General features: G+C 58.1%; 2 protein-coding genes across 6 annotated transcripts in view; both read right to left on the bottom strand.

Annotated features, from left to right (window-relative positions):
* Positions 1–1,685, bottom strand: part of HELZ2 (helicase with zinc finger 2) — a 26,328-nt gene extending 24,643 nt beyond the window's left edge. The window contains 1 exon segment of the mRNA XM_072943538.1: positions 1,609–1,685. Within this exon segment, the coding sequence (XP_072799639.1) occupies positions 1,609–1,685 (77 nt within the window).
* On the bottom strand, positions 611–25,265 carry GMEB2 (glucocorticoid modulatory element binding protein 2). Of its 5 annotated transcripts, none has more exons than XM_072944584.1 (11): positions 25,048–25,265; positions 22,159–22,288; positions 16,189–16,366; positions 13,637–13,734; positions 13,015–13,142; positions 8,677–8,780; positions 6,586–6,743; positions 4,666–4,737; positions 4,216–4,353; positions 3,873–3,995; positions 611–3,236 (listed from the first exon to the last, which is right to left on the bottom strand). In XM_072944584.1, the coding sequence occupies exons 3-11, from the start codon at positions 16,317–16,319 to the stop codon at positions 2,578–2,580; spliced, it is 1,611 nt and encodes a 536-aa protein (XP_072800685.1). In that variant the 5' UTR covers positions 16,320–16,366; positions 22,159–22,288; positions 25,048–25,265; the 3' UTR covers positions 611–2,577. The 5 variants fall into 5 exon arrangements, with proteins under 5 accessions (XP_072800685.1, XP_072800682.1, XP_072800684.1 ...); XM_072944581.1 differs by having other exon boundaries at positions 611–3,260; XM_072944583.1 differs by lacking the exon at positions 22,159–22,288 and having other exon boundaries at positions 611–3,260.
* Positions 25,266–25,281: the final 16 nt, after the last annotated feature.

Consider the following 25,281-nt stretch of genomic DNA (forward strand, 5'->3'; position numbering starts at 1 on the left):
CTTTGAGCAGGAGCCTCAGCCTTGCTCAGAGGAGGCAGTGCTGAACTGTGCCCACCAAACGGGCATCGCACAGGCTCCACACCAGCTGCTCCACGGCTGAGGGCACGGTAAGGGCAGCAGGGCCACCCGCCCATCTGGGCTACGGAGCCCCCTTCCCACGCCTTGCCCACGCACACGCGTGAGGAGGACCCTGAGGCGTGGCCGGGGGCTTTCCTCCTTAGTAAGGAGGGGGCACCGTGGTCATGAGACCCCTAGGAAGGGCTGTACTGGGAGCAAGAGACCGAGGACACAAAGGGACCCACTTGGCCACCACTGGCCTAGGCACTCGAGGCTCGGTCAGCAACTGCCACTTCCAACTCAGGGCCAACCAGGCAAAGCCGAAGGTGCCCCCCAAACTGGTTGTGAGGCCAGCCACCCCCGTGAGCCGCACAGACCTTCGCTGCCCCAGCTTCCCAGCTTCTGCGAGCATGTATCTGTTCTCTGCCCAGGCAGGCAGGCCACGAGCACAGGTGCTGGGGACATGGCAGGAAGACCCCAGCCCTGGGTGCCGGCAGAAGCTGCATCCCCAGGGACGGGCCCCAACATGGACAGCCTTTCAGCACAAGAGGCAAACACGAGATATGAAAAATGTTTTAATTTTAAATCAAAGTACCAAGCAGATACTTGCAAAACAGCATACAAAGTAGAACTCAGATGCCTCCCGTCCCCAGGCTGCCTCTGAGCCCCTCAAATCGAAACCCAAGCACAGGACAGCCCCTGCTGCCAGGGCTGAAGGGGAGGAAGGGGCGGGTGCTGACAGTGAGATGGCCTGACCCCCAGAGCCGGTGGTCTCTCAGAGGACAGTGGGCCCCTCCCCACACCCTGGGGCTTGGGGCCCGCCAGGCACAGTGTCCGCGGGAGTGGCTCCGGGCACCTCCGAGCGGGCAGAGGTGCCATGAGGGGCTGCGAGTTGACTCTGAAGCCTCCGTGGCTTCCATCTGTATGGCTCTGAAATGAACTTTCCACCCAGTGCCCCACGGCCTGCAGGTGTGGGCGGCTTTTGAGGACACGGCAGGTCTGACTGGGACAAAGGTTCCAAGGACAAGACACCCAGTTTTGTTAGCGACACAGCCTGCCACAGTCTGAGCCAGACGCCCACGGGGCCCCACCGCTGCGTGTATCAGAGATGAGGCTGGAGGAGAAGCGCGTAACAAACGAGGAAGTGACATCACGCAGGAACCGGCGACCCATGACAACGGCCGGCCAAAAGTGACGAACAAGACAGCCTCAGTGCTTGATGTGGGGCAAGGGTGCTGAGGCGGGGTCCTGGGCCCCTGACGGACACAGGACGGATGGACGGAGCCCAGGTCCCTTCAAAGTGCAAGGCGGACAGTGGCTTCTCTCCGGGTCTCTGCAGGTGACAGGAGGCCCGGGGTGGCCGTGGGGACCCCCTGCTGCAGCAGCTTGAGGCAGGGCGGCCTCTGCCTGGTCTTCTCCTGAGTCCAAGATCAGAACTGCAGCTAGCCGGCTGGTCCACACAGCCTTCCGCGGGCATCTGGGCACCTGCTTTGCCCAGCGCTGGCCCCCAATGCCCTGGGGCACAGTGTCAGCCAACGGGGTGCAGCTCACCTCCAGGTGGCGACAAGGTCCCGGGGGCTGAGGCTGCCACACCGGCCCCAGCAGCACAGGCGCTCGTGGGCCCCCATCGAGGCACGTAAGCACTGGGTGTGGACCCGCTATCCCACGCCCGGCCCAGGACTGACGCCCAGGGCTCGCCCGCCAGCACTCCCTGGAGGCCGTCCCTGCAGCCCCTGTGGACAAAACACTCTGGAACCAGAGCAGACAGGGAAGCCTAGGCACTCAGCATCGCTTAGGCTGAAAACACTATAAATCTGACTCTTCCTAGAAGCCGACTAAGGAGTTCACTTAAAAACACCCACAGAGCGTGTGCAAGAGCCCGAGCCCCGAGCGTCTGCCGGGTGGTGGGGGGCGGTGCCCCACCCTGACCCGTGCTGCTCAGGCCCCTTGGCCCTCTGGCCAGGCGGGTGCCGGAGGTCTCATCCCGACTCCACAGCCCCTGAGCCACGACAGACCTGCTGACACCTGTTCCGGGGACGGGAGGACAGGGTGCTGGCCACACTAGCCCTACAGAAAACTGTGGGAAGAAACCAAATCCATAGGATCCATGAGTCTCCACACTTGGGGGCAGTTCCCAAGACACGTGCTAGCGACGGCCTCCCAGCCGGCGGGCAAGGGCTCTGCTCCCCGCTGCGCGCACGCCACCAGCCACACCTGGGCCTCCATGGCCTCCCCCGTGGGCTCCCGACCAGGGCCCAGTGTGTAAACAGTATTAATAAGCAACAAGTGGAAAAATATATTTCCCAAGAAAACAGGAGGAGGCTCGGGACTCGGAGACCATGTGCCAGGCCGTTGCAACGCCCCTTCCTCTCCTCACGTCTGTTTTGGCGTTTCCTCTCTTTGGTTCTGCAGCCCCACGTGGCCCCGTGGCCACTGGGCGCTAGCGCCGAGCTCCCACCCGGCCGCAGCCTGAGAGGCGGCCAGCCCTGTGCCCGCGAGGGCCTCACCCTCCGCTGACAGCTACTTGTGCTCGTGGCCCTCTGCCATGGCGGCCACCTCGATGGTGGCTGTGTGCTCCTCGGGCCCCGGGGCGGCCACGGCACTCTCCATTGCCCCCGTGGGCACTGTCACGATGGTGCTGCCCCCGGGTGACACCTGGGCCACGTTCTGCAGGGTGGGGCCCAGGCCGGGCAAGGTGAGCAGCTGCAGAGGGCTCACAACCTTGACCACAGTGCTGCCATCCTGCATGGCGGCCGTACTCAGGACCGTGAGGCTGGAGGCGTCCGGGTGAATCTCCACCGTGTTGGGGAAGGTGGTGCCTGAAGAGGCCAGTACCGTGTAGCCCCCCAGCAGCGGCGAGGCGGGGGAGCCGGCCGGAGCAGCCTGGGGGGCAGCCTTGCCCAGCACGGGGGAGGGCAGGGTGGACACCACTTTGCCCAGGGGCACGCCGGCAAGCTGGGAGACGGGCACGCCCGGGGTCAAGGCGATAGGAGCAGACTGGGCAAGCACCTGCGAGGCGATGGCAGCCGGCCCAGACGTGGCCCTTGCAAGCCGGGGCCGCTTCACTGGGGGCGGCAGGGAGACGGGCGTCAGCGTCATGAGCACGTTGCTGAGGTGCTGGGACTTGTGCTTGAGCTCCTTGGCGCGGCGGCGGTGCTCGTCACACTGCTGCTCCAGGGCTGCGGGGACAGGGCGCGGAGTGACTGTGGGGACGGGGGTGGGGGCGTGACTGGGGGGACGCGGACAGGGACAGGGTGCAGGCGTGATCACGGGGCCAGGGTGTCCTGGGGGGCAGCAGACCACACACAACCTGCCCTGACCAGGCCTGTGCGGACTTGGTGTCTGACCGCCCCATCCCTACGGTGACACCCTGTCCTGTCCCCGCAATTCCCCTGCAGTGACGCTCTCTGAGGGCCAGTCTGATGGGGACCTGCCGCTCCACGGAAGCGTGAATGCGTCTGAGGCAGCACCTGCCAGCTGCCCGGCGTGGGGACAGCCTTCCCTGTCCTCTGTAATGCCTTCTGCCCTCCTAATGTCTGTGTGGGAAGCTGCTCTCATGACGTGTTAAGACACAAAGATCACGACAGACACGTAACCTGCCTGCCTCACACACACCCACAGGCGTGTCCCCAGTTAGGCGCCCCAGGAGCAGGGAGGGAGGCACAGTCTTGCGGGTGAGCCGTGGGGCTGCAATGCATCCAGGGGTGGTCTGGCGAGGGTCGTCACGGTGTCAGCAAGCCGGGTGCCCCCAGAGCCCCCTTGGGAAGAGTGCTCCCATGCAGCGGTGCAAGGGCCCGCAGGGGAGACCAGCATACCTGCCAGGTCGCGGGCGTACTGCTCCCGCGAGCGGTCCATCTGGCACTTGTGGCTGGCCAGCACCTTCTTCACCAGATCCAGCATGCCGAAGTTCTGCACGATGTTGTTGAGAAGGACGGCGTCTGGTGGGGGGTGGGGGGTGCACACGGTAAGGACACCGCCTGCAGCAGGCCTGGGGGGCACCGCGCGGCCCCGAGGCAAGGAAGGGCCTGGGGGGCGTGGGTTACCTGCCCCCCACCCCCCACCCCCCAAGCTGAGGTGGCTGGGCTCAGCTCTGAGCTGGGAGGAACAGGCTGCAACCATGGGCCCCCCACCCCGCGCAGAGCAGACACGGCCCCTCACCTCGGAGCTGCAAGGGAGGGTCCTGGACCCGCTGTTGCAGGCCCTTCATGGTCTCCAGCAGCTCCTGCTGGAACTCCTGGATGACCTCGTCCAGCAGGCCAGCATCCTTGAGCCCTCGCCAGAAGGCAAACGTGTCATCTGTGAGAGAAGGAGGGGCTCAGAGACGGGGGCCTGTACTGGCAGCCCCCCGCAGGCTCAACCCCAGGGAGGAACAGAGAGCCGTCTGGAGGACGAGGCTCTGCGGGCAGCAGTGTCCCCGTGATGACAGGCGGGAGTCCGGTGGGTCGGCCAGGCGGGAGACGGCATTGAGCACGCCTCCAGACACTAGGACAGTTGCCAGTGCCCGGCCCCGGGCAGAGACCCCACAGGCCCGTGCCTCCACCGGGAGGGCTCTGCACGGCCTTGCCCCGGGGCCCTCCACCGAGAGAAGCTGCAGGAAGGGCCCCGTACCTCCGATGGCCGTGGTCCAGTCCCCAGGGTCCTCACAGGTCTCTATGGTGATGGTAGCGGGAGACCCGTTCACTGCAACCAAGACGGGACGGCGTGAGCGTCTCTTGCGATGGGCCGGCATCCCCCACACTGCACCCCAGCTCGAGACTCTCCTTCATCCCATTTTCACAAAACTGCCGGACGTGCACGAGCGCGACAGAGGACTCACGTGCCTCGGGTTCTGAGCTCCCCCTTAGGCACACAGAGGAGCAGGCACGCCCCAACCCGCCAGTCTCCTCAACGCCCCGCCGCTCCTGTCATGCCGACAAGGAGCTGCTGCACCCGCCAGCCGGGGCCACAGGGTGGCCTTCCTGCCCAACCTGCTCTCAGGCCTGCAGCCTGGGGCCCTTTGCATCTGCCTCACCGACACCATCGTCCATTGGGGCCACTACCACGCTTCCATTTTTGTAAAGCCCCAAAAGTGGGACGTGGACCGCTGTATGCCACCCAGAGGTTCACCTCTGACCCCGTCTCTGGCGTCTGCAGAGCCCTGGACACGGTTCGGATTTGGACACTTGGGGCTTAGAAATAAGCCCAGCAACACAATGTCCAGGTAGACTTTTTGGCCTCTCCCACAGCTGACGGCGGTCCTGCCAGGGGAGGCCAGATGCTGGGAGTAACTCTCCTAGTTTGGGCTCACAGGGAACCTTCACGCTACAAGTGAGTCTGCGTTCTGAGGACCCCAGCTGAAGAAACCACCACGTGGGTGAGTTTAAGAAAAGCAACAGACTCGTCCAAACCATCGCGGGATCACAGGGTTCAAAGAGCTAAATCCCAAACCCTCTACCAGACACAGCACCTGAGGTGTGAGAACCCGGTCCCTTCCGAGAGGTGGGTCACCGCGGACGCCTTCTGTAAGGCAGAGCAGAGTCTGCACCCTGAGGAGGCCCTGTTCTTGCGGAAGCCACCAGCCCACCAGGAGTGGGATACGCATCTCCTGGTGTCTTCTGGGGTTGGGGCCTTGCCATGACCCAGCCCCACCCACACTGCCTCGTGCAGTCCCAGGGGCCAGACCAGGACCCAGACCACTTGCAGACAGTGACCACTGGATGAGCAACGGGCCAACGAGGGCTAGGCCCCAAAGCCAGTAGCCTGCGTGTCCCTGGAAGGATGCCACGACGGGGCCACTGCCAGCCAGGCTGCCAGGCAGGGCGTAGCGACTGCACAGGGGATGAAACCCTGGCCTCACCTATGCCCCCAGGTCTCCCTCACCATCCTCCCAGGTACAGGGCAAGGCGCCTCGACCAACCACCGTCCAGTCTGCGATAAGGACGGCCCCTGGCCACACGGCAGCAGGCCCAGACTGGCCGTGGGGTCACAGCGCAGGGACACTGTGGCTCCCATCTTGGGAAGCATGGCCCCACCCAGTTCTCAGTGGGCAAAGCGAACAGGGGCCTCATTTCATTCCAACTGCAGTTTTAAAAAGAATCTCTACTCAAAACCCTGGAAGAAGTTCCAGGGAGTGTTTAGTCCTTCCACGCTTCAGAGCTACGGACACCAACACAAAAGAGTGTCACACATGCGTCAGCAAACGCAAGCGGCAGGGAACACTGAGCGGGAGCCTGGCCACGCAGGCCTGCGGCCCCAGGGCGAGGACGGAGGGCAGGCCGGGCGCTGCCCGTGTGGCCGGAGCGGGGCTGGGCCCTGGATGCTTGCCTGGTTCTTCTTTGTACACATCTCTACACACGAACAACTGTATCTTACAATGAGAATGGCTTAAAAGGAGAACGCGCTTCAACCTTCCCTGTGGAGGGAGCTGCCATTCAGCCAGACTTCCTCGGTGGGGAAGAAGGAGGTGGCCACTGACCCCTGGGGCCCAGAAGGGACAGTGAGTAGGTGGGGAGGCCCCGCTCAGGCTGGTAGCAAGGGCCCAGCACATACCATCGGCCGTGGCGGGTGTGAGAGGGATGTACTCGGCTGGCGTGGGGCTGCCCAGGGACGCACGGGCCCCTGAGAGGTCGATCTTGGTACTGCGGCAGGTGTTGGAGCAGACCCTGTCGTGCTGGTAGAAGTCCAGCTCTCCGGAGTCCATGATCTTCCTGTGCAGGCGAGGGGACGAGAGCTTCATGGGGGGCCCAGGCGCAGCTGGACGGCCTATGTGACTGGACAAAGATGCCCCCCTCACCCCTGCCCACAGGCATGTGCTCAGATCCGTGGAAGGAATTGGGGGGCCTGACCTGGGCAGGTCCAGGGTGGCCTCTCCAACACCCCAGCCCAGCTCCCTCAGCCAGCCGCCCTGGCCATCTGCGTGGCTCTGTGGGAAGTGGGACCATAGTGGCTGGTGCCCGAGGGAGACACGAGGCTGTCCTGGAGGTGCAGTCAGCACTGTGGGGGCTGGGCAATCCCCCCGGATGCTCTGCTGCCTGCCGGCCCCAGGGACAGCCCCAGGGCTGACAAGGTGTGGATGACGGCAACCCTGCCCAGTGCACAGCTGGAGAGGTGGAAACCTTCCACCAGCACCCCGGCTCCTCACTGCCCAGAGGCTGCATCACGCCCGCACCTGCCCCGATGGCCTCCCTGGCCCTCCTCTGCAGCCTGGCCCAGAGGTCCTGGATTTAAGTCCAGTGTCTCAGCTCATCTGCCCTGAGCTGCCCTGGGGCTCCTGCCACCCTCAGCCTCTGGGCAGCGTGACTGCATATGGGTGGACACACTTCCCAACTGTGCTCTTTCAATGAAATGGCTGCGGCTAGGCCACCGAGACACTCAAGATTGGTGAGCAGCGCCTCGAGTGCAAGGCCCCGGGCCAACAGGAGGGCGCAGGGCGGCTGCTCCAGAGGGAAGCTGGAGTGGGGAGCTGCAGGGTGCCCAGGGTGTGCTCCCTGAGGGCAGAAGACAGCTGGGTGCCAAACATGCCTGCAGACGGCAAGAAGCCACTCCTCCCAAGAACAAATGCACAAAGGAGAGGAGCAGAGCAGCCCCCCAGCTGGGCCGGGCCCCGTGAGAACCAGCAGCCCCGTGCACAGCCGCACAGAGGGCCCCGGTCAGAGGTCTGGCTCTGGCCGAAGAGGAAACGTTAACATGGGGAAACGAGGCGCTACTATTCCAGGGCCGTCCACTCAAAAGCTCAGTTTGTCCTCAGGCTTCTTGGAAGGGGCACCACCCCTCGTGTCTCATGGGCGCAGGGAAGCAGTCAGAACCCCCCCACAGGAGAGCCCGAGCAGGAAGCCCCAGACCTCAGACTCCACGTCTGTGTGCGGTGGGTGGGGGCCGGCCCGACGCTCCCCACAAATCCCGAATCAACCTCAGCGGGAGGACGAGGTGTCGGGAGAGAGCGAGAACAAGACCTCGGCACCCACAAGGGCCATCACGCCTGACTCCAAAGACAGGGAGGTTGGGGCTCTGGGCCGAGGCCCCCTGAAAGGTCAACGTCACAACTGTCACAGCATCACACAACAGTCAGCCTGGCGCAGACCAACACGGCCAGGGAGCACAGACGTGGCCCCGACGGGCCCCTTGCCCGGCAGACTGGCCGTCCAGAAGGGACAGTGACTGAACAACGGGCCAGACTAACGCACCGCAGCTTAGACGGGGCATGCTCTCTACTGGGATCCAAGTTTGGTGACGGTGGTGGAAGAGACGAGCTCGCTGCGCCTGCAGGGGACGCACGGGTGGGACGCACTCACAGCAACCTGTGGGTTTCGCACGCCCACTTCAGGAAGAAGTACAAACCAACAAGGCATGGAGGCTACACTGAGAGATCAGGCCCAGGTGCCTCTCCGACGTGCAAAGGCCGTACGGCAGCACTTACGTTTCACTGGGAAACAGCTGCGAGTGCTTCTGGTAAAGAGCTGGCGGATGTCAAACTGAGACAGAGGCCCTTGCAAGCCTGACACGGTCGCACGCTGGCAGAGGTGTGGGCCGTTGCAGCCCCAGGGATACTGTCCGCGCTCCTCGTGGGTGCAGCGCACCTCACGGGGTCAGCTGTGCTGCATTGGCCCCGCCCCACCCACCGCCCCGCCCCACCCCGCCCACCTGAGCATGATGCCGTTCATGCGGATGGCTCGCTTCCAGTCCTTCAGCGTGGACTTGCCCGCCAGGTGCACAAATTCCTTGGGGCTGATGACATGCTCGTCGTACTGAGGGTAGAAGAGCAGCCAGGGTCAGGACGGGCCCCACCACCCTCCTCACCAGCCTGGTCCCCCGTCCAGAGCCGGCCCCGGCAAAGGGCACCACGCAGGCCGCAGGCCGCTCTCCACCTGACACTCAGGATCCAGCACTGGTGACTGGTGGGCAAGAGCACCCCGTTGAGACCAGCCCAGCCGGCATGCACAGTGGCCACAGCGGGTGGCCAGGTGCCCAGCCCGGGAGAGAGCTGAGTGCTTGGCGGCCTCCCCAACAACACCCCTGGGCCCAGCACTGGGGAGGGCAGAGGTGACCACATCACTCAGAAAGGCATGGCACACTCCCCCTCCAGACAGCACCCAGCAAAACTCCTGACGCGTAATTTAGCCCAGATGGGCACACACATCACACCGGGCGCGGGGCGATACAACGCACCCACATCCGGCAGCTGCGGACGTCCCCTCGGCCGCTGCCCCGGCCCAGCAGCACCCGCCATCACGGAAGCACACATCATTTCAAAGTCAGGGAACTAAGAAAAGAAACGCTGACATACTGAGGAAGTCATTCTGGCTTATTCAGTTGTTCCCTTAAACTTGATGCTAACGAAAACAGCCTATTGTGACCCATCAAGCAGGTATTACACGTCCGCTTTATTATTACAGAAAAGAGCGCACTGACCAGAAGAAAAGAATGCCCATGTTAAAAGTAAAGGTTCAGTGCCCCGATCCTGGGTGCCAGCGCCAGTCCTCTCTCGCCAACGAGCCTCCCGTCCCGGGTGCCGAGGCCACGCCGTGCGTGCAGCACGTGCTGGGCTGCTTTCTGAGACCTCGAGGAGATGCGTCCTTGGCTTGTCTGATGTCCCCCGTTCTGACGGGACACGAACCTGTGCTGGAGGCCCTGCTTCTCAGGAGCAGCTTCTGGGCTAGTCCTCCATTTGGCTCAAATGAAACTCTTTTCTCTTCTTCTTGTACATTGATGATTCTCAACACAGCTGCCCTACCCACTCACAGGGTTCTGCCGGTTTCCCCCAACGGTGCAGCACAGACGGCCCGAGAAGGTGAAGCGTCCTCTTCAACCTTGTTAAAGACCCGAAATAAAACTGCACTGTCTCAGAAAACAAGCAGGAGGGGCTGGACGAGTCCCCGGTCTCAGCAGAGGCAGAAACCAAAGTGCCACCTGTGTCCGGGCGCCCTGCTGGGTGAGCCCAGGTCAGCCCAGATCACTGGCCAGGGGAGCAGAGCCCTCGGTTCTCAGACGGGTCACACTGTCCTCGTCACGCCACACAGATGCAAGGGTTTTACACGCTGAAGGTTTGCTGCAAACCTGTGTCGAGCAAGTCTCTCGGCACCATTATTCAGCAGTGTTTGCTCAGTTTGGGTCTCTGGGTCACAATTTGGTATTTCTCACATTTCTACCTTTTTCATTACTATTATATGTGTTACCGTGATCTGTGATCAGTGACCTTTGATGTTACCACTGTGACTCGCTGGAAGCTCAGGTGACGGTTAGCATTTTTTAACAATAAAGCATTTTTAAGTTGAGGTATGTAAACTGGTTTTAGTCGTGATGCTATGACACCATTAACAGACTACAGTCCAGTGTAAATGTGGTTTTTATACGTGCAGGAAAACCAAAACGTTTGTGTGACTCCCTTTATTGTGACAGTGGCCTTGTTAAGGTGGCCTGGAACTGAACCCACAGTGTCTCCACCACACTCGGTCTCAGCAAACGCGACCCACCCGGGAACCCTCTTGATGGACGTGGTCGTCCTCATTTCCAGAGCACCTGCCTGCGCGCTGAGTCAGGAAGCCACTCCCTCCCCTCGCTCAGCTGGTGGGGAGATGGCCCAGCCCAGGCAGGTGGAATTGAGGACCTCCCTGGCCGTGGCCCGAGCACACAGGTGCGCTGGTCATGCCCCCTGACCTCCCTGCCCCGTGGCATGTCGAGCCTCCCGGGACGTGCATCAGGGCCAGGAGGAGCCCCTGCCTGCAGACTCACCCCGCCTCCTGCCACCCCGAACCCTGGACCACCTTCCCTCTGCCTGAAATCATTTCTGAGAACATCCCTAGTTATGCCTTGCTGGTGGCAAACATAGTTTTGTCTGAAAACGTCTTCATTTCCCCTAATTTTTGAAGGTGGTTTCACCGCGTGTGGCTGACCCGGCACTTCTAGGGCCTCAGCTGCGGGGGAGTCTTCTCTTGGCAGCTCCAGCGTGGCGGTACCTACGGTAAACCTCTGGGCTCCTGCCCGCTGCTCTGCTGGGACTCCCCCCTCTGCAAGGTGGGACAGCACAGGGCCACCTTGAGACACTTGCGTGAGCTGCTGAGTCTCGCCTTCACTCCTGAGAGCAAGGCTCCCATGAACATGCACGACTCTCAAGGCCAGGAAATTACTGCTGACGCAATGCTGTCTAACCCACAGGCACTGTTCCAACCTCACCAACCGTCCCAGTGACAGGCTCTGTGGTGACATTTCTCTCTGAGCAGGACCGCACGCCACACTGGCTGCCGCATCTCTCCTCCTCGAACCACACGGCTCCTCAGCCTGCCCACGTCCTCCTGACCCCGACGTCGTCCGTGAGGCACGTGGGCCAAGGTCTTGTAGACAAGAAGCGTGTCCCTCAGTGTATCTGATGCTTTCCCTCAGTGGAGCCAGGCTGTGTGTTTCGTCAGGAGCGCAGAGTCCTGGCCACTCCATCAGGAGGCCCGAATGTCGTCCATCGTTTGGGGAGCGATCTGCCGGGCCCCACCAGTGTTCTGGAAGCAGGACCTTCGTGACGGGGACACCCTGAGACAGCCATTCCTCGGCCAGCTCCCCGGACGTCCGGCTCCAGCGCCTCCTCCACGGTAGTCAGCTGGCACACGTACTGATGTCACAAGCAGTGAAACACGCTGCAATAAACGAGGGCTCGCAGATGCTGCTTCCACCCGAGTCACAGCCCACGCTTCTCGCTCACCACTCTGACAGTGAAGTGTCTCAAGCAGCCAGGGGAGGTCCTCCGGGCTGGCACCTACACAGCTTTCTGAGTAGCTGGTTTCTCTTCATTCACTCAGTCTGGGATGTCAGACCTCTGTAGGCCACTCTCCTTCCGTGGTTATGAGAGCCCTCAGCCCGGGGACGTCTCGGGGGCTGGTACTCTGAACAAGGTCCTCACGTCTGTCTTCCAGTTCACTAATCATGCCTTCAACTGTGTCTAACCTGCTGGAAAATCTATCCACCTAGGGCTCAGTTTTAACTTTTTTCATTTCTAGTTTGTTCTTCCAAATCTGCTCATGCTTTACTCATGTTTGAGCCTCTCTTATTTCTTGAAATAAACACAATTGCTTTATATTCCATGTCTCAAAACTCCAACCTGCAGCATTTGTGTGTCTAATTCTGCTGCCTGCGGTTCCTGTGTGCACTCAGGCTCTTGCTTCCTTGTGTGCTCAGGGCTTTGTTTTGTTTGACTGTGTGCTGCTCCTTTTCTTGGAACTTTGTCTGCTAAAATTACTTGAAACCTGGGATAAAGATGAGTTCTTCCAAAAAGGACTTTTCATTTGCTTCTGTCAGATCCCTGGGAGAGCTGCCAGCCAGGACCCACTTACACCTACATGCTCGGCCTAAGTTTTCAGACTGTACAGGCCACGTGTGAAACCTCAAGGGGCCCCTGTCCGCCCGGTGCTAAGACATGAGAACATTTTCCTTGTCCTGGGGGACAGAGGGGCTGGGAGGACATGCGCAGTGGTCACCCAACACTGGAGACCTTTGGAAGCAGCAGCGTCACAGAGACCATCCCCGCCCCCAGCTTGAGGAGGCATCTAGAAGGTGCTTTATGAAGATACCTCAGGTAGCACTGCCAGGTGCTTTCAGAACAAGGTGAGTCTGGACACCTGAGCCACAAGTGGCAGGAGCACACCCTCCCCTTCATCCTGCTCCCAGCTGCTAACCGCCCAGCCACTCACCCTGCCCGACAGCCACCACCAACCCCAATCCCAGCAAGAACAGAGCTGCCTCCTTCCCAGCCTCTCTCCACAGCTTCCCTCCAGGAACAGATCGACGTGCCCTCAGTGAAAACCCTGTCTGTCCTTGGAGGCTCCTCCCTCTCCCCTCTGCTCTCCCAGGCATAGGATTTGGGCCTTCTCAACCCCTACCCCGCAGGCCACCCCCCAGAGGAGGGGTCTCCTCTCGTTTTCTTTTCTTCGCACTGCAGTTCGGGGAGGCTCCCTGCAGCCAGCCCACGCGCTCGGTTTGGCTGCATCAGACCCTCACCTGCACACACTTCACGTTGATCCCAGGACACACGAACTTCCTCCAGATGAGGTTGGCCCTGCTGTCCCCGCAGGTGATGGGGTACACGATCTCAGCCTCCAGGCCTTCCTCCTCCTCAGCCATCTTCACTTCTCAGAGGTGCAGAGGCAGGGAAGGGGCAAGACAGAAGATCAGTCACAACTTCCCCAAGCACTTCCTGCAGGGGCACAAACCTAACTACCAACCTGCAAACCAGGCATCACAATCCGGGAAGGACTGAGACAGGACCCGGGTGGGCAGGGCCACGTCGCATCAGCCCAAACTACAGAGCCCCAGAGGAAACAAACTGCCTGCAGTGACTCCAGAGAAACCTATTCTTAGCATTTTGGTGAGTTCTGAGGCCTTTGATGAGGCAGCAGCAAAGGACCAAAGGTGAGAGAGAGTCCCCATGACCACTCACAGATGGCGCAGTACGGAGAACCGCAAACCTGCGCTGGCCCCTCACCCCAGGCCTCCGGAAAGGAGCCGCACGAGGGCCCCGGGGACCTCGATGGTCAGCCTGCAGCCAGGAGGACCACTGCCTTGGGAAAAACTGTCTGCAGAGATGCCAGCAGGCCCCGCGGCGGGAAGGCAGGCTCCCTACCTAACACAGCTTCCTTGAGCTGTGAGGACGCAGTGAATGCAGCTGCAGCAGCCGCCGCTGCATTTTCTGTCTCCATGTTGTCTTCTGTCAGGTCACCCCTGGGAAGGAAGGAGAGGAGAGGGGGAGACATTAACACCCCGAGACAGCGAGCCCCGCAGGGGCCCGTCCCTGCACCGCCATCCCCACAGGTGCTTCTCCAAGTGGCCTGTCTTGTTCCAGCTGCATCTCCGGTGCCACAAAGTGCCCGGCGTGTGACACCAGCACAACACCTTTGGGGGAAGCGATGACCACAGGACCGGGAATGCTTAGCCTCCACAACTTCCTTTAATAAAGGTTTTAATTTCTATCATAATGATTTCATATGATTATAGAAACTATCAAAAAGTATAAAATTTCAGAATGAAGGAAAAAGAAATCACCCTTGGCCTAACCTCGTTTTATACAAAAATATAAGACAAATCAAATGTCAAAGTAAAAAAGGTGCAACTATAAAAGTGTTATAAGGAAAAAAAATTTTTTTAAATCATTGCAAAGTGGTAAAAAGGTGTTTTTTTTTTATGTGACACAAAATCCAGAAATAAGAGACAAAAAGTTTGCCTTAAAAAATAAAAACTTTCTGTGTGGGAGGAAAAAAACCCAGAAACAATGTTTTAAAAGAGAGAATTGGGGGAAACTTACACAACATAAGGAAGACAAACAACTCCCTTCCTCATAAGACACAAAGAGCCCCAGGGGAGCTGGCCAAGCCCTCACTGGGGGCCTCTTCCGACTTTCAAGAGATGCAAACAGAGGCCCCACCCAGCGACCAGGGACAGTCAGTCCTGGACAGGGCACTGCCTGCAGCTTGGAGATCAGGGACCTTTGACCAGGCCTCCCTTAGGGAAACTAACCGTGCAGAGAATGCAGTCCCACGTGCGGCCCTGTGCAGGACATCTCAAATGGGGCTACAGTCTGGCTCCTGGAGCCCAGGAGGAGACCCGGACGGTGGGCGGGGCCGGCGGAGCTCCCCTGGTGACCACTGAGGGCACAGCGGTGCTCTTTTCTGCACGAGCGCCAGCCTCAGGCAGAGGGGCACTTGAAAGCAAACGCCCTCTCAGGGGGGGCTCCTGGGCGTCCAGAGCCTCGCTGCCAAGCGAAAGGGAAGGGATGGGCCCTGAAAGCAGCAGGAAACCCTCCGGTCTTTAAACAGAGCAACACGGTCAGGGCAGCAGAGACAGAGATGGATTTCAGGGGCAGGAAATGGGCTGGGGAGGCAGGTGGGAGGCTTCCCAGTATGGACCTCGGCAGCAGAGGACGGGCACAGCAACATGTCCCCTGCTGAGGGGACACGCGGACACCTCGGGTGCAGCCAGGGCAAATGGGAGGCTGAGGCAGGGCCCATGCAAGACAGGCTCGGACCCCCTGGGGCAGCCCTCCAGGGTCCCTGTGGTCACTGCCCCCGGGGCAGCCGCCGACCCAACTTCCAGCACCACAGACCAGGTTTAAGGCCCCTGAGCTTCCAGAAACTAAGTCAGAAAACAGCCTCCCTGGGGCCAAACGCAGCACTCCCCGTTCCCTTGCAGGAGGAACTTTGCGCAGTGGATCTGCAGTTCGGCCAGGGTCAGGGCTTGGCTGGATGTGGGGGTCACCGCGAAGCCTTGGTTGAACAGAGAATCCCCTGGGAAAGGTGAGCAGGAGAGAGCCCACCTGAGCCCAGAGGGCCAGCATCTAAGCAGCAACAGAGAAGGCCAGGCCCCCAGGAGGGGCTGCTGCGGAGATGGAGGGGCGTCTCCAATGCCGAGGGCACTGGCCAGGGGGCCCCAGGCTCTGCCAGAGGCCCTGTGCTCAGGGCAGCAGTGGTCGTGGGTGCAAGGAGAGGGGCAGCAGATGCAAAGGCACTTCCTCAGAGAGTCACACGCCCTGCAGTGAACACGGGCGTCGCCCCGGCGAGCTGGGGCAGCCTCCCAGAGCCAAGCCTGCCACCACTCGGCCCACAGGAGGGCAGGTCAACAGCCTCAGTTCCAACGTCAGAACTCCAAAGCCCTGAAGGGGCCCCAAGGGCCAGGCAAACACGTAACAGCCGCAAGTAAACTGTGTAAAGCAAAAAAATCCAGCGCCCTGAGCCAGGGACAGGTCAGTGCTTTGCTCTCAAGAAGGAAGCCAGCAGCTAGATCAAAAGTCAGCTTTTTGGGCAAACAACACCCCATGTGGATGGGTAACAGGAGAGGTCAGGAAGGGGGCTCTCCACGTCGTGGTGAGGAGGGTCCAGAAAAACCTCTGGCTCCTCAACTTCCTTCTGACGAGACCATCCCCACGGGGCCCACTGCGCCCCCTCAAAGGAGACATGAGCGGGCGTCTGGGAAGTGAAGGCGCAAACGCGGTGCCAGGTGCCAGGGAGAAGAGGCGGAGCAGCCTGTCCCAGCCCCGCTGGTCCCTGCACTCCCCGCTCCGGCCCCGACGTCCTTCCCTTCAGGGTCCCCGCGGCCAAGGAAGCTCCTGGAGCCCCCAGCTGCCCCCACCATGGCCCAGATGCCCTCCAGACTGCAGCTCCAGGGACAGGTGCCCGTCCTCACCCATGAGGGGCCAGGTTGGTGGTGACCAGCACGGTCTTCACCTCCTCCACGCCGCTGCCATCCACCGCCGTGTCAGGTGTTGTCACCACCACCACCTCCTCCATGTGGACGCTCACGTCGGGGGCGGCCATGGCGCAGCGGGAAGGGAGCAGCGCCAGCGCCCCTGCCCGGGCGGGTCCTGCAAGGGCGACAAGGTGGCAGGGTGTCTGCACAGGGACCGCGCTGCTCTCCACAGCAGTGGCGGTGACAGAAGGGCCATCCTGGGGCTCCTGGCTCCAGGGAGGGTGGGATCAGCTCTGCCACCATGAGAGCTCCGACAAGGCAGGATGCGGGGGCGCCCCACGAGCGCTGGGGGGCTCGGGGTTACCCGGCAAGGAACCAGGAGGAACCAGGAGTCGGGTTTCTTGGTTGTTACTGGCCCTGGTGTCCCCAGGCATGAACTCAGGGCTGTGCACAGAAAGCCCTCAAACACAAGCCCTGTCTCTGGTGGGAAATCCTCCCTACTACCGTTCTCACCTTTGCTGGCTTCGCCCTCCCAGCAGTCCCTCCAAAGCCCCGGGATGGCAGAGACCAGGCAGGCACCTAAAACTCTGAGGAACTGGAGGCACGTCAGTCCACCCTCTGATGCCTGGCTCAGGGCAGACCACACACCGAGGTATCACAGCACAGAGGACACTAAAAGACCTGGTTTTTAGCCAGAGGACAAGGAAGCGGGCTCTGGGGTCAGAGAGTGAGGGGGACTGCAGAGAGGAGGGAGGTCAGAAAGGGCTCACACCCAGGGTGCATGAGGGCTTGGATCACTCCTTATCTGCCCGTGTGAGACCCTGACCCTAAACGACAAACTAGAGGCTTCGAGAACTGACCTACAGGGTCAACTACCACACACGTCTCAGACTGGCCATGGGGGGACCTACAGGGCAGACCCAAAGAACCCTGCACAGGCTGGAAGACTGAACCGATTAAGGCTCACGCCCACAGGAGGGCTCAGAACCTGCAGCCTCCACCTGCCCGGGTCCACCTCCTGCTATAACAGAACACCACATTCTCCACAAGACTCGCCCGGGACGTGGAGCCTCAAACACGACATTCAGAGTATTCAGAACACAATCCAGGCTTATCTAACAAACAAAGAACCAGGAAAGTCTGACCGATTCTCAGAGGAAACAATCATCAAGAGAAGCCCACTCACAGGCGACCACCGGGGTCAGCAGTGACTTCAGAGCAGCTGTTACTCCTGCTTCATGAGGGGAGCCAGACGTCCCTGAAAGTATCGGCACAGGAACAGAGGTCACAGCCAAGTGGAAATTAGAGCTAAGAAACATAACAACAACAGAAATAAAAAACTCCCTGGGTGGGCTCAATATCGGAATGGAGAGGAGAAAGGAGGGAGGCAGTAACAGATCAATACAAACCACCCAGCCCCGGTGACAGGAAGGAGGCGGACGAGCAAAACGAACAGAGCTTCCGGGAGTGCAGGACGGGACTGAAGAGCTGGACGTCTGTATCACTGGGTCAGAAGGGAAGGAACGAGCGTGACGCTGAAGAAACACTTTGAAGCAGTGATAGCTGAACGCCCCCCAAATTTAGTGAAAACATAAACGCGTACACTCAAGAAGCTCAGCAAATCTCAAGCAGGAGGAACTCGGAGAAGCCCACGCCCAGGTCATAACCAAGCTGCTGAAAACCAACGACAAAGTAAAAACATCCCAAGATTGAAAAAAAGGCACATGTTTCCCACATGGGAGGAATGGGCAGCCCGCGGACTCTGGTCTCCAACGTGCAGGAGGAGAGAGCTCCCAGCGCTGCGTTCGGCAACAGTGGAGAGATCCTCCGGAAGTGAAGGCAAAATAAAAGCATTTTCAGACACAGGGAAACTAAGAGAACTGGCCACGAGCAAGCGGACCTGCTCTAGAAGAAATGCGAGAGGACGCACTTGAGACAGAAGGACAAGGGCAGCAGCGGGAGGCCTGGAGCCTCAGGACCGCGGGAAGGGCACCCAACGTGGGAACCGCTGGATGAGGAGACAAGCTGTGGACGGAGACACACCTGCAAACCACGCGTCTCCCAAAGAACTGGCACGCACAACCCGCAGCAACAGTGCAGCGTGAGAGCAGACAGGGGTCAGGGCAGACACCTCAGCAAGAGACGTGCAGAGGCAGGCAGGCGCACAGAAACGCCCGACATCACCCCCACGACGCACCCCAGCCCTGGCAGCACCGCTTGAAAACCCAACAACCAAAAGTCGACATTCGAAGAAGGTGAGGCAGTGGAGCGACCGGAATCTCAGACACAGCTGGTTGGTGCAGCTCCTGGGAAAGTCTGGAAGTTTCTCATAAAGTTTCATGCACTCTCAATACAGGACCCACCAACCGCATTCCTGAGTACCTGCCATGGCAAATGAATACCTGGGCTTCCCCCAAATCCCACACACACATTTTCGGGACAGCTTTATCCGTAACTGGCAGAACAGGAAACAACTCAACAACCTTCAGCAGATGAAACAAGCAGAGAAACAGACTATGGTCCACCCATACAAAACAGGACGACTCAGGGATAAACAATAACGAGCGACATGCCAGCCCCAGCGGCTCTGCAGGCTCGTGCGGGCGGGCCGCACGGCCGCCCGGGGACAGCGACGCCGTGGCGGGGCTCTCGCCCACAGCAGGCAGCTGCAGATGGCAAGGAAGTTCTCTGGTATGCTCACACCACACTGTACAAGTCTACAGAGCTTGTAACGCATTATGTCCACAAACAACGTACACTCCCTGGTGAAAAAACACTGCATCGTTAAAAATGCTAACCACTGTCTGGGCCCTCGGTAGTAGCAGCAGTGACAGCAAAGACTGCTCATCACAGGCCACCACAGCAAACACGGGAACAACAAAGAGTGTGAAACAGCGCGAGAATTACTGAAACGTGACAGACACCGAAGTGCACAAGTGCTGCTGAAAAGACGGCAACGAGACTTGCGCGACGCGGGCTCGTCAGGCCTCCGCAGCTCGTGAGCAACGCGGGACCTGCAAAGCACACAGAAAGAGGTGAGCCTGTGCCGCGTGAGCCCCTGCAGGGCGTCCTGGACGAGACCGAACCGGGCGCTGCGGAGCAAGGCCGGGGGCCGGCTCAGGGAGGACACGCCCACCAGGAGAACACCAGGAGGGTCTGGAGGGCCGGGACTGCTCTGTCTTCCGGTGGTGGGGGTGGCTACACGAATCCGCACGGGGGTAAAACTCAGAACTGTACCCCAAAAACCATGAAAGGTTACTTTACCACTTGGAGATCTTTTTAAAAAATTAAATTGGCCAAAACATGCTATTGCACTCTCACACACGGTCAACTGATTTCTGACAAGGATGCCAAGACCACTCCAAGGGGATGCGGACTGTCTTTTCAACATGTGGAGCTGAGACAGCTGAACACCTACATGCACAAGAACAAAGCTGGTGCTCACCTTGCAGCACATTCAGAAGTTAACACAATGTGGGTCAAAGACCCAAACATAAAAGCTAGAACTATGACACCCTTGGAAGAAAACATAAGGGAAAACCTTCATGACGTTGGATCTGGCAATGATTTCTTGAATACGACGCCAAAAGCAGAGGCTTTTAACTCCGTTAAAATTAAAAATTATGTGAATCAAAGACATTCTCAAGAAAGTGAAATAAAATGGAAGAAAACACTTGCAAAGCATGTATCTATCTGGTAAGGGACTAATATCCATAATATAAAAAGAGCTGTTACAATTCAGCAACAACCAAACAACTTAAAACACGGGCAAAGGACTCAGACATTTCTCCAAAGAAAGCATGCAAATAGCCAGTGAGTCAGTGAGAAGATGTTCAAGCTCCCTTATCACTAGGGAAATGCAAATTAAAACCACAAGGAGATACCACTTTACACCCCTCAGGATGGTTATTACAAACACGCAAACAAATGGAAGACAAGAGTAGTCGGGATGTGGAGAAGCCGGAGCCCCTGTGCATGGTCAGCAGGGGAGCAACAGGGCGAAGCCGCTGTGGAAAAGCCCAGCAGTTCCTCAAAGAGTTAAACGTACAATTATCATGACCCACCTGTTTCGATGTGATTTCTTTGCCGTTATGATTCCTATGTGAAACGCACAGGATTCAGGCTGTGTTAACCCTATGCTAAGTAGCTAAAAATGGAGCCTTGGTGGCCAGTGTCAACTTCCCTGTTGGTTGTTTTAAAACATCCACTGCAGAACTGCAAGAATGCTAGAGTGATAAACCCGGAGTGCTACTTTAGATAAGAAATGTGTTTGGTAACAAACATCACTGGAACAGAAGGAGCAAGGGATGGAGACAGACTCCCTGGGGCGTAACTGCCACTCCCACTGACAGACTCCTTAAGAGACCTTCAACCTCCAAGCACAGGGTCCAGAGGCTCTCCGTGGAGGACCAGCTCCAGGCTGTCACCACGCCCACACTCCCTGGTCTGGAGGTCGCAGCCGCATCGCCATCGCGGCCCACTGCTCCCTCCCTCCCGCTCCCTGAGCGCTTCTGTACCCCTTCCTATCTTCCCTGCTTTGGCTAAATTGTGCTGTGCTCACTGTGTGCCACGAACTGAGTGATTCGTGAACTGAAAACTGGCTGTCCCGACCCCGCGACTCTCAGGTGGCCCTACCCCAGCCCCACCACTGGCCCTGCAACAAACACCAGCAACCCCAGACACTCTGGCACGCGCAATAGTCACACACAGCCTCAGCTCTGTGCCCACTGACGGATGAAGGGATAAGCAAACGGTGGTCCATCCACACTGCGGAATGCTGTTCAGCTTTTGAAAGAAAGGAAATCCTCAACATGCTACAGCACGGATGGACCACGAAGACACGGTGCTGAGTGAAACAGGCGAGACTCAAAAGAGCAAATACCGCATGATTCCACTTGTACGAGTGATATGAACGTGAATCATCAAATTCACACAGACAGGAGGTGGGACAGAGGTCACCAGGCGCTGGGGAGATAGGGTGGGAAGAGGGTCAGTCTGAGAAGACGAAAAAGTTCTGGAGGCCAATGGCGGTAAGTGTTGCCCAGCAATGTGACTGTATCTAATGCACTGAAATGTACACTTAAAATGGTTAAAATGGCATATTTTGTGTTATGTACATTTTACCACAGTAAAAAACCTTTTTTAATGCTACTGCAACAGAATGACTTATTAGGACTAGATACGGGCTAAAAAGAAGAGAATACATTAAAAATCTGCTAAAAAGGAAACATTTTTAGAACCTCATTTTTATCACACTTGTTCATGTGCAAGTGACATCACCTGCCCGGCATGGTACCAAACGGGGAGCAAGTCCAAGGTCGGGTGGGGACCACCCTGGGCAGGCACCTGCTCCTGGCTCCCTGGGCAAGCTCTTCCAGAGGAGCCATTGCCCTCCAGGCCCCTGCGTCCCCAGCTCACTCACTGTAATTAAGCCTTTCCCATCAGAATTAACTGGCCCAAATTCAACCACCAAATACAAAACTTGGCCTCAAGGGCTCAAGGTTTTTGCTAAATCACACTCCGAGTACATTACCTAACACGCCAACATTTTTGAAAGTCTGTCGGAGAAGGAAAGGTCTTCAGACTCTCCTTCATTTCTTGGGTCCTGGGACTCGGCAGGCTTCACTCCTCCCCAGCTGGGAACAGGTCACTGACAACACTACGGCCACCGGCCCAGGTAAGATAGTGCGGAGAAAGGAAAGAGCCACCCACAGAAAATGACAGCAGTCCCCCAATTAACCCCAGGCCCCGATGTGCCAGGAATCAGGAAGCGTGGTGACTGCAGAGAAAGTGGATCTTAAAGAGACACCGTTCTCAACCAGAAAGCACAGGCAGTTGAGGGAAAGGCCACAGGTTCCGGGGAAGAGCAGTGAGTTCTGCTCCACCCACAGCCCTGGACCCGCTGGGTGGGGGCCCCGGGAAGCTGGGTAAGAGGAACACTCAGTTAGGGGATCCACGTCAACTCACCACAGAGAGCTCGCTCCAAGTTGGTGAATCTAAACACCAGGACGACTGACGAGATGCTGGAGACAAGAACACACCCCCTTCCCTCGCTTTAAGAGGGTATAAAAGATGAACCACGCAAGGAAAGGCTCATCTGAAAAAATGAGGAAAAATAAAATACTTTAAAACCTCAGAATGACCTCACACAGCAATCCATTTACTATCACTCCAATTTAAACCCGCAGCCACCTAACAGGACAGGAAACCTCCAGCCGCCAGAGCTGCTTGTGCTCAGGTCTCCCAGACTTCATGACTGGCTCTGGATGCTCCTCAGCCGGGAAAGCTGCAACAGTGCATCTGGCCACAGGGACAGACTTACAGCTTTGAAACAGAGAGCTTTACACAGTCATGAATCAAAGACCACTTTAAAATCACCCCTAAAGGGACGCTGCTCTAGGGTGTGCGCTTCCCAGGATTTAGCAATCTCACCGAGGCACCTCCACTTTCCTTAGGTGGGCTCCATCGGGGCTGCGAAAGTCACGCTTCAACCAAAAGCTGCAGAAGGGCAGGGACCCACCGCATGGGCCACTGTCCTCACCCAAATTTCAAAACTCACAGAGTGCTAAGTAACGCAAATGCACAAAACAGTATTCCTGCCAATCCAACTGGCAACAGTATTAAGTTTTTGGAAGACACACACAAAAGTTACTTCACAGAAGATAGTTTCAGTCCTTGATACAATAAGGTTTAGACACAAAGCAAGCACTGGAGAGAGCAGTCACGAGCCTGCTGCGGGCATTCCACCTCCCTGGTGGGCACACATGGCCCCCGCAGCCCCTGATCCTAAAGCCTGGGTTCCTTACTAGTATGAATGGAGCCCCAGTTAATTCTGAGGTAAGTAAGCTATGAGGAAATATTTTTTAATAACATTCTTCGGCATAAAAACACAAAAATAAGACAAAAATGATAGCGTGCAGTCATTACATCAGATTCAGATCTGGCTTTCTGTGTCTTCTGAAAAATCACAAACGTATTCCCTTGATAAAAATACCACTAGAAACATATCAGAGGTCACACACTGGTGACCCACAGGTACAATTTCTTTGATACTCAGTGTTTCAAAATTTTTATTAGTTGCCAACTTTTCAACATTTACAGGGTTCACATAAAAAAAAACAAAAACTCCAGATTTCCAGCTTCTCTTGAAAACTGTCAGAAGCCATCTCTAGAGGTGGTCCCTCCAGTCCTGCCTTCCCTTAAGAATCTGGGCTTCCGTGGTCGTGCCCTCCTGGGGGGGGCGCAGGAGGCAAATGCAAGAACTCTCCAGTGTCAGCCACATCCTGCACATCACACGCAGCCAGGCGGGACCTGGCTCTTAAGTGTATCACAGCATGCAAATTCCTCCCCCGTCCAGGGTGTCTTCCCAAAGTTTTAAGACACTTCCTGTAAAGAAACAATTTCTAAACAATCAGTCTGCTTAATTTATCGTTACATTTGGGGTTTATTTAATCCATTCAGTTTTATCTTAGGTAAGACTGATGTACACTGTGGTACAGTACTGTGGCCTGTTGGTGGGAATACAAATTGGTGCAGCCACTATGAAAACAGCAGGGAAGTTCCTCAAAAGACTAAAAATAGAACTACCATATGATCAGCAATCCTACTTCTGGGTGAATATCCAAAGGAAATTAAATCAAGGTCTCCAAGAGATGTCTACACCCCCCGTTCACTGCAGCATTATTCACAATAGCCAAGATATGGAAGCAACCTAAGTGTCCATGGACCACTGAATGCATAAACTTTGGTATATACAGCAGATAATTTAGCCTAAAAAAACAAGGAAATTCTGCCATTTGTGACAACGTGGATGAACGTGCAGGACATTGTGCTAAGTGAAATAAACCAGACTCAGAAAGACAAAATACCACGTACCCCTCACAGGAGGAATCTAGAACAGTCAGAGAGGCAGAGGGTGGAAGAGTGGTTGCCAGGGGCTGGGGGAGGAGAAATGGGACAAACTAGTCAAGAGTGCAAAGTCTCAGTAAAGCGAAATGAGCAAGTCCTAGAGGTCCGCAGTAGAGCACGGGCCCACAGTTACTAACACGTGTTGTCGACCTAGAATTCTGCTAGTTAAGTGTTATTATCACAAAATGATAATAAATAAGAGCAGGAAGAGGCCCCTGGAGGTGACGGACGGTTTATAGCATTGACTGCAGTAATGGTTTCATGGGTATATGATCTCCAAACTCCACACTGTATACATTAATTATCTACAGCTTTTATCCATGAAAAAGAAAAAGACTCATGTAATTGAAACTTGTATTTGAAGTGTCAGCAAAGAAAGAACTTTGATTCACTGTTAGAGTCAATGGACTAAATAAATCATGAAGTGTTAACATATCAATACTGGACCCACATTGATTGGTCCCTACCAAGGGGTCCACCAAGGGGTCTGGACGCACGAGGTCCCCACGGGAGGGGAACACCCACGCAGCCCCACTGCAGAGGGGACAACCACGTGGCCCCCACGGGACGGGGGACAACCTCGGGGCCCCCACGGGAGGGGGAACATCCACGGGGCCCACGAGAGGGAGGACCCCCACGGGAGGGGGGGAAACCCACGCGGCGCCCACGGGAGGTGGGGGAAACACGCGGCCCCCACCCACGCGGCGCCCGCCCTCCCGAGCTCCAGAGCTCCCGCCGCCCGCCGCCTTCCGGCAAGATGGAGGCCGCGCCGCCGCCGACGCGCCTGACGCGGGCCCGTGACGCCCGTGACGCCCGCCGCGCGCCGCCGCCCCTCCCCCGCTCCCCTCCCCCCGCCGTAACGTCCTGACGCTCCGCAGGGACCCCTGACTGGACGGCGGCGCGCGGCGGAGCGAGAGGCCTCGCCGCGGGGGGGCGGCGGGCGCTTACCTGGGCCGCGGCCGGACCTGCGCGGGCGCCGGCGGGCGGGCGGCGGCGGCAGGCGGTGGCGGCGGCGGCGGCGGCGGCGGCGGCGGGCTCCGCTCCTTGTTGGGGATTCGGCGGCGGCGGCGGCGGCGGCGGCGGCCCGGGCGCGCGCTTCCTTGTGACGCAGGCGGCGGGGCCGCGCACGCACGGGCAAGGGCGAGTCCGGAGACTTATTTGGCGCTAGGCGGGGGGAGCGGG

Source organism: Vicugna pacos, chromosome 19 (assembly GCF_048564905.1).
Source record: "Vicugna pacos chromosome 19, VicPac4, whole genome shotgun sequence".
NCBI classification, from domain to species: Eukaryota; Metazoa; Chordata; class Mammalia; order Artiodactyla; family Camelidae; genus Vicugna; species Vicugna pacos.

Bases quoted from the DNA above. Each gene is read 5' to 3' on its own strand.
- GMEB2 (XM_072944583.1), bottom strand. From the start codon at position 16,319: ATGGCCGCCCCCGACGTGAGCGTCCACATGGAGGAGGTGGTGGTGGTG. The intron at 13,735-16,188 runs GTGAGGACGGGC...CTTCCTTCCCAG, and splicing joins ACCAACCTGGCCCCTCATGG to GGGTGACCTGACAGAAGACA. The intron at 3,261-3,872 runs GTATGCTGGTCT...CCGTCCCCACAG, and splicing joins GTACGCCCGCGACCTGGCAG to TCACTCCGCGCCCTGTCCCC.